At 38.5% G+C, this 12,922-nt stretch overlaps 1 protein-coding gene across 5 annotated transcripts in view; it reads left to right on the top strand.

Annotated features, from left to right (window-relative positions):
• Window positions 1-12,922, top strand: part of DGLUCY (D-glutamate cyclase) — a 118,318-nt gene that overhangs the window by 48,657 nt on the left and 56,739 nt on the right. For all 5 annotated transcript variants that reach the window (XM_001371185.5, XM_056810521.1, XM_007472592.3 and 2 more), the window contains 3 exons: window positions 1,132-1,282; window positions 5,843-5,965; window positions 9,962-10,159. In XM_001371185.5, the coding sequence (XP_001371222.3) occupies window positions 1,132-1,282; window positions 5,843-5,965; window positions 9,962-10,159 (472 nt within the window). The remainder of the gene's footprint in view (window positions 1-1,131; window positions 1,283-5,842; window positions 5,966-9,961; window positions 10,160-12,922) is intronic.

The raw sequence follows: 12,922 nt of genomic DNA, 5'->3' as shown, positions 1-12,922 counted from the left end.
GAAAGATCCACTCATCACAAACAAGACAAATCTCCCCAGGCTTCTTTAACTTAAAAAAAAACAAACAAACTAGATGTGTGGTTTCTTTTACATAGGGAGTTCTCAGGGAGGAGAAACCAGAGAGCCAAAGCAGCTTTGCAACAATTTGTCTACCGCGCTGAGAAGTTACAAGATTTGCCAAGGGTCACACAACTAGTATATAATAGGGGCAGGATTTGAACCCAGGTCTTCCTAAATCAACGGTCCCCTTTCTCTCCACTCTGTCATTATGCTTCTTTTACTATATGTGTAATAGAAAATATAGAAAGTCAGCTTCAAAGTCACAAAGCCATGATTTCAAATCCTGCCTCTGATAGTATTGGATGTGTGATCTTGGGCAAGTTATTTAACTTTGCAGTGTCAATGCCTTAAGCAACTAAAACTCTAAATTGCAAAGAAGGTGTGAACTTGAATTGGTAAAGAAGGAATTATGTTTTTCATGACTTCATGTGTATAATTGATATATTGCTAAGGGTGGGAAAAGAAAGGGAATTTGGAGCTCAGTTTTTAAAAAAAATATATGAACATTTTTTATATGTAAGTGGGAAATATCTAATGAAATAAATAAAAATATATTGAATGGATAAAAAGAGTTTCCTCAGCCAGGGGATCCCTTCCATCTATGAAATCACAGGTCCAGCCCCTATCCCTATCCTTCCAGGATATGAGATCTGGAGAGGACTTCAGCGATCATCTGCTCATAATGACCTTTTAAATTGTATTACCTTGAATTTTTAAAATAACCCTCACCTGTCTTAGAATCAATACTATCAGTTCCAAAGCAAAAAGCTGGCAAGGGCTAGGCAATGGAGAGTTAAGTGACGTGGTCATATAACCAGGAATTGTCTGAGGTCAAATCTGAACCCAGGACCTCCCATCACCAAACCTGGTGCTCTGAGCCATCCAGTTGCCTCTATTTCCTAGCTTTTTTGAAAGGATTTTGCCTGACTCTATGTATTTGTTATTAGAGAGGGATTTTTATTTCTTGTGGGGAAGTGAATGAAAGGTGACAGTACAGCTAAAGAAAAAAGTTTAAAATGACAAAGCCTGAATTTTCCCTAATTTCACCTTGATGTGATGTTACTTTGCTAGACAGCAGTTCCTTGTGCCACTGTTGGCAGCTTTTGCTGTCCTCTAGTGGTTGCCATGATACCTATTCCCAAGGACAAATTGGAACCATTTCTACAAGACATTTACCAAACCGGAGATGTGCAAAGAGAACCCATTCACATTGGCTGCCCAGGTCAGTGACTTGCTCTGTGTCTCTACTCTCTGAGTATTCTGTTGCTCCAGCTTGAGACTGTGTACAAGAATCAGATGGCTCAAAGGAAGCATAGCATTCCACTGAAACTATTAGACTTCTGGGATGGAGAATCTAGGTAAAAGTTAGCCCAGGACTTTCTCCCTAATGTCCCCTGGCTTCCTCCTAGTCTCAGCTAAACTCCTTCTTCTGTAAGAAGCCTTTCCTGGTCCTTTTTGAGTCTAGTGCCTCCCCTCTGCGGATTATCTCCAATTTTTCTTGTCTATGTCTTGTTAGTCCTTAGTTCTATGTCTGGGACGAGGGCTTCCTAAGCCCTCTTCAGAGCTGCCTATCCTTCGGTGTCCACCTGCCACTCCACTCTCACTTGTGGCTCCAAGAAGCTGTAGTATGCCCAGTGGCCACACCTGGTAAAGCATCTTGGCAATCTAAACCAGGTTGGGTGTAACCAACAGGCTTCAACCCCATCAGGGATTTAGGGGGGTGTCTACGCCAGGCATGTGAAGACTTCCCCTGGTGTAATGAGTCAATGAGAACAATTTGTTCCAAAGGCTATGAAAGCAGCAGAAAAATGAATTGTGGAGTGCTTAAAGCTTAGTTAGACATTAAAGAAGCCAAGGTCTTCCACTGCATCCTAAGCCAACGCCAGTCAGCCTGACTTTTGTCTTGCCACTGGACTTGGATGACTGGAAGAGAGAGTGAGGCTGATGACTTGGTGCACCTCTGCCTCACTTAAATCTAATTCACCAACAAGTCAAGATGTCACCCTGTGATGTCACTGTTCCTCTTAACAAATGCAGGATGAACCACAGCTTATAGTTGTTTGTATGGTACCTTCTCTCTTAGACTTGGAAGCTCCTTGAGGGCAAGGACTGTCTTTTACCGCTTTGTGCCTAGCATGTGGCTGGCCCAGAGTAGCATTTAATAAATGCACGTTGACTGATTGATTTGCTTGGTAAAGGGATCTGAAAGAATCTGGCAATGAAGCTTATCAGTGCCCCATTCTTTTGAAGTGCAAGCTGGGGTTCTGTTTGGTAGGTGTGATGCTAATAATCTATTTCCCATCCTCCTCTTAGGAGAATCAGATCATAAACAGCAGGAGTCACCTAATCTAATTGTACCTAAACAAGAACCCTCTCGGTATCCCAGACTAGTGGTTGGCTATTCTCTATTTGAAGACCTCCCCCACCCCATATCCACTTTATAATAGGGAACCCACTGCTCTCCAAAGCAGCCCATTCTACATTTTGATAGCTCTAATTATTAAGCCTTTCTTTATGTCAAGCCAAATCTGTCCCCCTGCAACTCCTACTCACTCATTATTCCTAATTCTACAAGTCTAATTCACCATCTACATGACAACCCTTCAAACATTTTAAGTTATTTTCCCCTCCCCCATCCCATCCCTTAAAGATTTTTCTTATCCAAGCTAAACTTCCCCAGTTTCTTCCGCCCATCCTCATCCAGCATAATTTTAGACTCATCAGCCTGGTAGTTCTCCTTTGCACTTCAATCAATCCATCAAGTAGGCAGGCAGGCAAGCATTAAATGCCTGCTATATGCCAGGCACTGTTCTAGAGGCTGGAGACACAAAAAAAAGACCAAAACCAAAATGAAACTATCCCTATTCTTAGGAGATTGAAATGAAACAATCCATTGCTTTTATAAATGGAGCAACATTTACACATATGTTGTTGTTAGTCATTTTTTTCAGTTGTGTCCAACTCTTTATGACCCCATTTGGGGAACTGGTGCAATGGGGTAGTTTGCTATTTCCTTCTCCAGCTCATTTTACAGATGAGGAAACTGAGGCAAACAGGGTAAAGTGATTTGCCCAGTAAATGTCTAAGGCTGGATTTTTTTTTTAAAAAACCCTTACCTTCTGTCTTAGAATCAATACTGATTCTAAGGCAGAAAAGTGATAAGGGCTAGGCAATGGGGGTCAAGTGACTTCCTCAGGGTCACACAGCTGGGAAGTCTGAGGTCAGCTTTGAACCCAGGACCTCCCATCTCTGGACCTGGTTCTTAATCCCCTTAGTCACCTAGCTGCCCCTCTCTAAGGCTAGATTTGAACTCAGGAAGTTGGATCTATCAAGTTGGGCCACCTAGCTGCCCTTTACCTATGTAAGTAGTTACAGAATAAAAATATAAAAAAAAATGCACAGGAGTTAAAAACAAGGTAGTGTTAATGGAGAGAAGGAGGGAGAATGTAGAAGTTGTTGGTGAGGATTAGAAAAGATTTGCTTCTCTAGCTTTTCAAAATGTGGTTCCCCCAAAAAAAAATTAGTATCCGAAATGTGGTCCAACCAGGGCAGAATATTATATCAACTCCTTTGTTCTGGAGATTTAGTGTAACCTCAAATCACAGTGGTAATAATGATATTTTATAGACATAAAACTCCTATTTAATTCAGATTGTTGTGGAGGGCTTGAGGTGAACCCCTCGGGTTCAGGAAGTTTGCCTTTTGCAAGAATGCAAGACTGAAACTTAGCTTAAAAGTAAAAAGAGAGATTTATTCATAATGTTGCATTTTTAGCCAGTAAGACAGCATGAGTGGAACAACCTGGACACTTGCTCCCAGAATGCCTCAATTCTGGGGTTTTTATATTCTATACAAGAATGAAGAAGTGACTCTAGAGTGGTATGCACTAAGGCAAGGGGTGGGGGGAGGTTTGCCTGAAGGCATAGGAGGTGGCCCTCATAGTTTGGAGGACAGATGCATGTCTGAGATACAACTTGATGATATCAAGGCACAGCCTGGAGGTTCATCTCTGTCCATTATCTCTGTCCAAAGAATGATCCAAGGAGGATAATCCTCTCAGGTCTTATAGGAGTTATCAGATGGTTTGGGTTAGGAGTCACAAGGATAGAAGGAAGCAAAGGACTTTCCCTGCTTACCATTTGCCTGAAACACTTCTATGGTTTGGGGAGTACAATGCCCATGCCAAGATGACAAAGATAGGGCTTGCGCATAGGATAAGCATGATCCCTGCAGAATTTCATTTGCCCAATAATGTAAAATTCTGGAAAGGAAGTAGGATAAAACTCCACTAAAAACAAACATTTTTGGAGAAGGGATTTGATTTCTGTGATTTTTCTATTGTAGCAACTTCTTGGTGTATAAACCATCTCACCAATGCAAATAAGCATCTCATCTATAATTTATAGTCTTAGTTGCTTGGGGCCACTGAGGAGTTCAATGACTTGCCCATGATCACATAACTAGTAAATGTCATATGCTAGAGTCTTCTTGATTCCTAGAAGAATCTCTAAGTATTGGGTCATATTGTCTTTGCATTTTGTTAAAATACTAGGGAAGCTAGGTGACTCAGTGGATTGAGAGCCAAGCCTGGAGATGAGAAGTTCTGGGTTCAAATCTGGCCTTAAATATTTCCTAGCTGTGTGACCTGGGCAAGTCACTTAAATACCATCATCAACTAAACACTAGCCCCTACTACTCTTCTGCGTTGGAACCAATATACAGTATTGATTCTACGATGAAAGGTAAGGGTTTTTTAAAAAACACATATAAGAGGGGCAATGAGGTGGCTCAGGGGATAGAGTACCAGGCCTGTAATCAGGAGGATCTGGGTTCAAATCTAACTTCAGATACCTCCCAGCTGTGTTACCCTGGGCAAATATATGTAAATAGCTATGTCAAGAGAAGCAAGATTACTTCTCACACACACACACACACACACACACACACACACACACACACACAGCAGGAGCTTTTCACATAGGGTTATGTTTTGTTTGTTTTTTAACTTCCTTTGTGAGGAAGGAAGGAAGGAAGGAAGGAAGGAAGGAAGGAAGGAAGGAAGGAAGGAAGGAAGGAAGGAAGGAAACATTTATTAAGTGTTTATTATGTGCCAGGTACTGTGCTAAACACTTTTAAAATATTATCTAATTTAATCTTCAAAACATCTTGGGAAATAAATACTATTATTATCCTTATTTTATAGTTAAGGAAACTGAGGCTGCCTGAGGTGAAATGACTTGCCTAGGATCACATAGTTAGTAAGCACTAATGACAGATAGCTAGTTAGTGCAAAATTGATCTCATTGTCTTACTCCCTAAGCCCTCCCAAGCCCTCCCACCTTCCCTATTGCAGAGGGCAATACCATCCTCCCAGTCCTCAGGACTCACAAGCTAGGGATACTCCCGGATTCCTCACTAGCTCTCATTCTCTGGTCCTCATGTCCAAGCTGGTGCTGTGGCCTGTCAGTGTCACCCTAACAAAATGCAAGGCTGGCATGGCCCAATGGTTAGAGTTCCTCTTGGAGTGAGGAAGACTCCAGCATTTGCCATTTACTAGTTACATGATCATGGGCAAGTCATTGGACTCCTCAGTGGCCCCAGGCAACTAAGACTAGAAATTATAGATGAGGTGCTGATATGTATAGGTGGGGTAGTTTATACACCAAGAATCCCCTTCCATACAAAAATCACACCCTCTATTTCAGTTGCACCATCTCCAAGGTGCCCCAGTCTGTCTGTCTGTCTCTCTGATATATCACCTTTCTCCCTCTACCTTCTGTAGACCTGTTGGGAATTGAGGACCTTCACAAACCAGACTATGGGGAACCAGTGATGCTTCAGCCAGCAGATGTCCCAGTATTTTGGGCCTCAGAGGTGACAGGCCTGGAAGCTGTTATCAGCTGCAGTGAGTATACTCTCATTATGGCTTCTTTCCCAGAACAAGTGAGGGAATGGAGGAATTAATGGCTATGGGCCTTTGTTGGGTTTAACACTGAATTTAAGAGCAAAGAGTGGACTCATGCCACCCACAGCCAGCTCCCCTGGAATTAACCTCCCTATTTTATCACTTAAAAACTAGTGTTCTCTACCTTTCCTAGTACTGAGTCTCCTTTCTAGGGAATCCTTCTAAGGCTTAGTGCAGGCCCCATCCCTACAGAGAAATGGCAGAGGCTCTCAGTCTTTTTATGCTGAGCGTTGGGCAGGCGTAGGGAACCGTGAGGAAACACTCAACATTCTTTTGTCCCTTTTCATTTCACTGGGATCATTTTCACAACATTTACAGGTTACCTTCTATGCCCTCCATATATATGATATAAAGTAACGAACTTCTCTCTACCATCATAATGTGAATTCCCTGAGAGCAAAGAACATGGTTTTGCCTTTCTTTACATGCCCAGCATTTAGCACAATGTCTGGCACAGAGTATATACTTCAAAAATGCTTGTAGGGGCACGGGGTGCCTCAGGGAATAAAGAGAGCCTGGCCTGGAGAGGGGAGGTCCTAGGTTCAAATCTGACTTCAGACATGTCCTCACTGTTTGATCTTAGAACATATAGTATTTTTTCCTTTTTTCTTGGTCATCTTACGAAATAAACCAATAGTAGCCATGGATTTTTATTGTCGACTCTCTTTGTGAATATTGTCTCCCACTAAGTACTGGTCCTGTTATTGTTTAGTCTGGGTTTTCTTGGCAAAGATACTAGAGAGGTTTGCCATTTCCTTACAGATAAGAAAGAAAACTGGGGCAAACAGAGTGAAATGACTTACTCAGGGCCTGAGACCAGGTTTAAACTCAGGAAAATGAGTCTTCCTGACTCTAGACTCAGTACTCTAACCATTGTTATACCTAGCTGCCAATTGGTTCTCTTTTCTGCTTTCTTTCTATTGTGTGTTATATACTACGTCTTATGGTACAAGATTTGTCAAATCAATGGAGCCTATTTTTTTTCCTCCTTGTCTTTTCTAAGTTTTTCCTAATTAGGTTCAGAAGACATAAGGAAATATGTTTTTACTTAGCCTTTTTGGACTCTCTTACTAAAAGTCCAAAAGACCTGACTGAATAATGAATAAATTCATGAAACCTATTCTTCTATTTTCACTTTAGTTCTAATCCTAAATGTTAATTTGCTTAAGTCATATTTTATGTCTTTATTAGCATTTTTCTATAGTAAAGTGTTGGATGAACTTGGCAAAAAAAGATACTAGAGGGGGTCAGGAGACCTGAATGCCAGTTTTAGCTATGCTAAAGATTAACTGGATGAATTTAATTAAGTTCTATCATTTGTCTAGGCCTCTCTCTCCTGAAAAAGCAAGGGGACTGGATTAGATGTTCTCTTTTTCATATAACTTTAGTTCTTAACTCTTTAGGTTATGATTCTAAGAATGAATTGAACAAGAGAATCCTCTGAGCATATTAGCAACAGACAATCTCTTCCCATTTCCCCTTCACATTTTCCCTAAAATTGAATATATTGGTATAGAGCCTTGGGGCACCCCCTCACTTGAAGGCAGATGCTCTAGAAGTGACTGCTCCAAGTTCAAGGTATTATGTGAGTGTGCAACCACTCAAAACCACAAGAGGTCACAGACCTTTAAATGGCAATAAAACATTTCCTCTATTTCTCTAGCAGAGAGTAAAGGCACAAATAATATATATTCTTGGAGATGCAACACACATAGAAAATATATGTGATCAGGGCCCATGAGTAGAGGGCTACTTCATAAGTCTGATGCTGCAGGACTGCTGACTTCTTCCAGTGATGACATCATTTTCTCTTCCACAAGGTCTGCTCCCAAACAGTCTTCTCTGGTTTCCACTGGATGCTAGGAAGATAATCTCAGCCAAATACTGCTTTCCTGGATGCTGCTTTGATAGCACACAATGTCTTCTGGATGATTCTCTGTCTGGATTCCAGAATTTTAGGCTCAGCTAAATTTCTTGGCTGTCTTTTCGGTCTGAGAAGATCAAGCACTGTCATGTTCCTTAGTTCATAGCCAGAGACATTTTGTTGTTGTTGTTAAACAATTCTTTTAAAGGGCAGAAACCTTTGCCTTGGACTAGCGGTCTTCCTTAGGGAAAAGGAAAAAAAAATCCTGACTTTTTTTTTTCCACTTGTGAAATGATCTATTTTGTTCTTCTACAAAATTTACCTGGGCCTCTCATGTTCAAAAAGCAATTCAACTCCCCAAGTCTAGCTCTTGAGAACAGTCTGGACAACCTCATTCTACTTCATAGTGAGCATTCTTTATGCATGCTGATTTTTAATCTCTCAGAGGTAGATTATAAGGCATATGCATATGGATACTCACATATGTTTGGGTATATATACGTATGTATAAAATGTGTGAGGTATTCAGGGAAGACTTTGGTTAGAGAATTTGCCAAGTCCTTTTCAGGGTTGCCCATCCAACTTTGGTGTTCAGGGTGTCCCTCAACTCTTACCTGTGGCTCCAAGAAGCTGGAGTATGTCCAGCAGCTACACCCCAGTAAAATCATCTTGGCAGATGGGCTAAACCAGGTCGAGGGTAATAGACAGGTCTCAAACTCGTGAGTTAGGGAGATGTCCATCTCAACATACCAAAATTCAGCCAATGGAATAGTTAGATGAGAACATTTTTGTTCCAATGGTCATGAAGGCAGTCAAATAAGGTGCTGTCAGACATCGAAGATGCCAAGGTCATCTTCTGCATGGCCATGGCCAGTTGTCTTGACTGTTGTCTTGCCACTAGTCTTGGATGACTCTAGAAGAGAGTGAGGCTGATGGTGTTTCACAATTCTGTCTCATTTAAATCCAATTCACTCTCAAGTCAAGATATCATCCATGATGCCACTGGTCTTTGAAAAACAAAGGATGAATAATAATATAAACCATATAAAGGCTATTTGTCCAATAGCTACCAATCAGTATATCAATCAATCAATAAACATTTATCAAGTGCCTCGTATGTGACAGACACTGTATTAAGCAATGGAGATTTTTAAAAAAGGCAAAATACAGTTTCTGTTCTCAAGGAACTTACAGTCTAATGTGGGACACAATATACAAAAAATGTATCTACAAAGTAAGGTATATATAGAATAAATAAGAAAGTCACTGAGAGAAGTCACTAGAATTAAGATGGGGATCATTTTCCTGTAAAAGATGGGATTTTAATTGGAATTTAAATGAAGCCAGAGAAATAAGTAGGTAGAGTTGAGGAAGGAGAGTATTCTAGGCATGAGGGAAAAGAAAATGCCCAGAGTCAAAAGATGGAGTATCTTCTTCATGAAATACCAAAGAAGCCAGTGTCATTGGATGGAAGAGTGTGTGGGGGAGAAAAAGGTCTAAGAAGACTAGCAAGGTAGGAGGGGGATAGGTTATAAAGGGCTTTGATTGCCAAACAGGGCATTTTGTATTTGGAACCACTGCAGTTTAATGAGTAGGCAAGTGGCATGGTTGAATCTATGCTTTAGAAAAATCACTTTTGTGGCTCTGAGTTTCAGAATTCTGAAGTTTTCTAACCCTATGTTTCCTTTGTTCTCCTTCATAGATGGCAGAGGAGGATGGGTAGAAAGTATTGGCTATAAAAAGCTAACCCTGAGTGGCAAGGTCATTGGATCTTCTTATGTGCCCAACAATATTCCTAGCCTTTCATATTCAGATGACTACCCAAAGTCTAAATACTCTTGTTTTATGGTCCTGGACTTTTTTTTTTCTCATTTAAAAATAGTCTTCTTCTTCCCTTCAAAAGACTATAAACTCCTAAAATGTAGGGACAATTCCATTTTTGTCTTTTATCTCTAACATTTTACACATTGCTTTCCTTATACATGGTAGATACTTTAATTAATGTGAATTAAATTAAATTCAAATCTGTCTTGTTCCAAGTACTAAATCGAAATACCTTTTGCCTGTTTCAGAGTCACCACTGGCTTTTACCAGTGCTCCTGGGTGTCCAGTTGTTATTGACCAGAAAGATAAGAGGATTCAAGTGAGTCATTCTGGGGAAGTCCCAGAGGTCCATTGCATTTCCCAAAATCCTCTGCACTACAGCATTACTTCATCTTCTAGCGTACAGAAAATTAGAGAGCTAGAGAGCATAATTGCCATAGATCCAGGTAAGAAAAATAAACAAATACCCTCTCCTTCCTCTAAAAAAAGAAACCTCTTGGGATCAAGAGAGTGTTTGTAGCTCTAGAAAACTAAAATTGAACCTAAGGGTTATACTTAGTGCATGTAAGACTGACTTTTTTGTATTAAACATCTGACTGAATTGCTGTTGACTTTGTTTCCCTTTAAATGACATTCTGGTAGATCCATGTATCGGATGCAAGAAGGATGAGTTGGTGCCAAGGACCTGCCAGAGCTCTCATGCAATCACAGCTAGATTATGGGTTGCTACTTCATTGTCATGTTGAGCCTTAACTGGTCTAGTATAAAGAGCTCTCAGATAGGAATTTACTTAAATTACTTAACTTTACCAGGTCTTAGTTTTTGTCTTGAATAATAAGGAATTAAACCTGCTGGGGAGAAAAGAGCATTAAATTTGCAGCCAGAAGATTTGAAATCTAATTGTGAATCCCAACTGTGCCATTTACTATGTGACCTCAGGTCACAGTTTCCCTACCAGAAAGTGAAGGGTTTATTATAACAATGGATGCAAATAAAACATGTGATAAGATACGATATTTGTTCATAGCAAAAATACTAAGAAGACTAGATATAGAGAGGTTTTCCCTCTATCTAAACAATAAGCCAAAATATCTAAACAATAAGCCAAAAGTTAACATAATATATAATTAGAAACATTCTTACTAAAAACAGGTACAAAGTAACGATGCTCATTCTCACTCCTTTCATATTCTTATTCTCATAATATTAGAAATTTTCAAAGGCAAAATAATGTAAAAAAAAGTATTAAAGAGGTTAATATTAGAAGTGAAGTCAAAATATCATTAATTTCGATATTCATAATTTAATGGAAATGTAACTACATTTACCAAATTTACATTTACCAAAAAAGGATAGATTTAAACTCAAACTCAAACTCACATAATCATTGATATCTCTAACAGCAAAAAAAGAGATTTCTTTAAAAAAAAGAAACTCGTTTTATAATAATTCTTGAAATTATAAAATATTTGAGAATTAAACTACCTAGGAATATAAAGAATCTATAAACAAGAAACTATTAAATGACCAAAATAAACTAAGTATTCATGAATGGGCCAGATTAATATAAGGACAAGTAATATATTCAATATCTATCAAGATACCAAGGAGTTTCATTTTAGAACTAGAAAAAAATCATAATGAAATGTATATGAAAATATGGATAAAATACTCAGAAGCACATTAAAAAGAGTGGTATAAGTAGTTTTATTCATTTCAGTTTTTAAAATCTGTTGCAAGTGGTCATCATCAAAACTATCTGGTGGTACTGGAGAAATAGAGAGAAATAGAACAATGAAAGATGTCGATGTCCCAGACATCCAACCAAAAATATAAAAATAATTACTATTTGATAAACCTATTGAAAATAAAAACTACAGAAAGAATTCATTATTTTGTTAATGTACTTGAGAAAATTGATTGTACCCTAGGGCATGAAAGGAATTAAGAACCCCTTCTTACATCATAAATCTGAATGAATTCTAGCTGATTGAGAAACAAACATTTTTTTAAAACATTATTAACAAAAGATGGCAGAAAATGGAATAGAGTATTTACCTCAATTATAAATGGGAAATGACTTGTTTTTCAATTCCACAAAAGGAAGAAATTTATTAGGCATAAGGTGGCTGAAAAAATTTTAAATCTGTACAAAATATAAACATAAAGTATAATTAAGAGAAAAACAACAAATTGGGAGAAATTCTTGACATATATAGATAAAAATTAGCATCTAAGAGATATAAAGGATGCTAAAGTAACAGTGACAATTCCAATTCTTCAATAGATTATGGTCAAAGAATAAGAAAGATATACAAATTGTTAATAATCACTATAAAAATCACAAGTTCCATGATAATTAACACAAAATAATAATAGCTAACATTTATGTAGTACTTTAAGGTTCAAAAGGTGATTTAAATATATTATATGTAATATATTGAAAACATTGAAATTTCACCTGACACTAAAAACTTAGTGAAAACAAAATTGAATCTTCTAAATTAAATTTTAAAAATTTAACACACCCCTACCCACTTTCCCTTGCTCTTCCCCTTACAATGCCCCATGCCAAGAAAAATAAAATCCCTCTAACATGTACACAGTCAACCAAAATATTCCTACATTGATCATGTCCAAAATTGTGTATCTCACTCTGGATCAAAGCTCATAATCTCTCTGTCAGGAGATGGGAAGCTTTCTAAACCACTGGTCCTCTGCTATCTTGACTGATCATCATGTCAATAAGAGGAATTAAGTCTTTCAAATTTGTACATTTTTACAATGTTGTTAAAATAGAAATTGTGTTCCTGGTCTTGCTCACTTCTTTCTGCCTCAGCTTAAAGTGAGACTCAGGTGATGCCTCCTCCCCCGGACCCCTTCCTTATTTGTAGAATTCTACTTGTAATCTAGGAGCTCACTAGGCACTACAGAAGTTTCCCTCTGAGAAGAGCTCTTTTTTTTCTTTTTCTTTTCTTTTTTATTTTTGTTAGTCACTTGTTTTATCCCAATTTTCTATTTTTTTCTATACTTGCTTGGAATGGGACAGGTACTTATCAGTACTTGGAAGGCTAGTAATTACTAAAAATTCATAAAATGTTGCTTGTTTCCTAAATTTGCATAGCTTTCTGTTTAGGGATGATTACAATGCTTCTCAGAATAAGAATGAATATGATTGGGTGAACTGCTGCAAAACTCTACACCACTTG

Source organism: Monodelphis domestica, chromosome 1 (genome assembly GCF_027887165.1).
Source record: "Monodelphis domestica isolate mMonDom1 chromosome 1, mMonDom1.pri, whole genome shotgun sequence".
Lineage (NCBI taxonomy): Eukaryota > Metazoa > Chordata > Mammalia > Didelphimorphia > Didelphidae > Monodelphis > Monodelphis domestica.
Note: the sequence above shows the minus strand (reverse complement) of the source record. Positions and strands in the feature narration are given on the sequence as shown.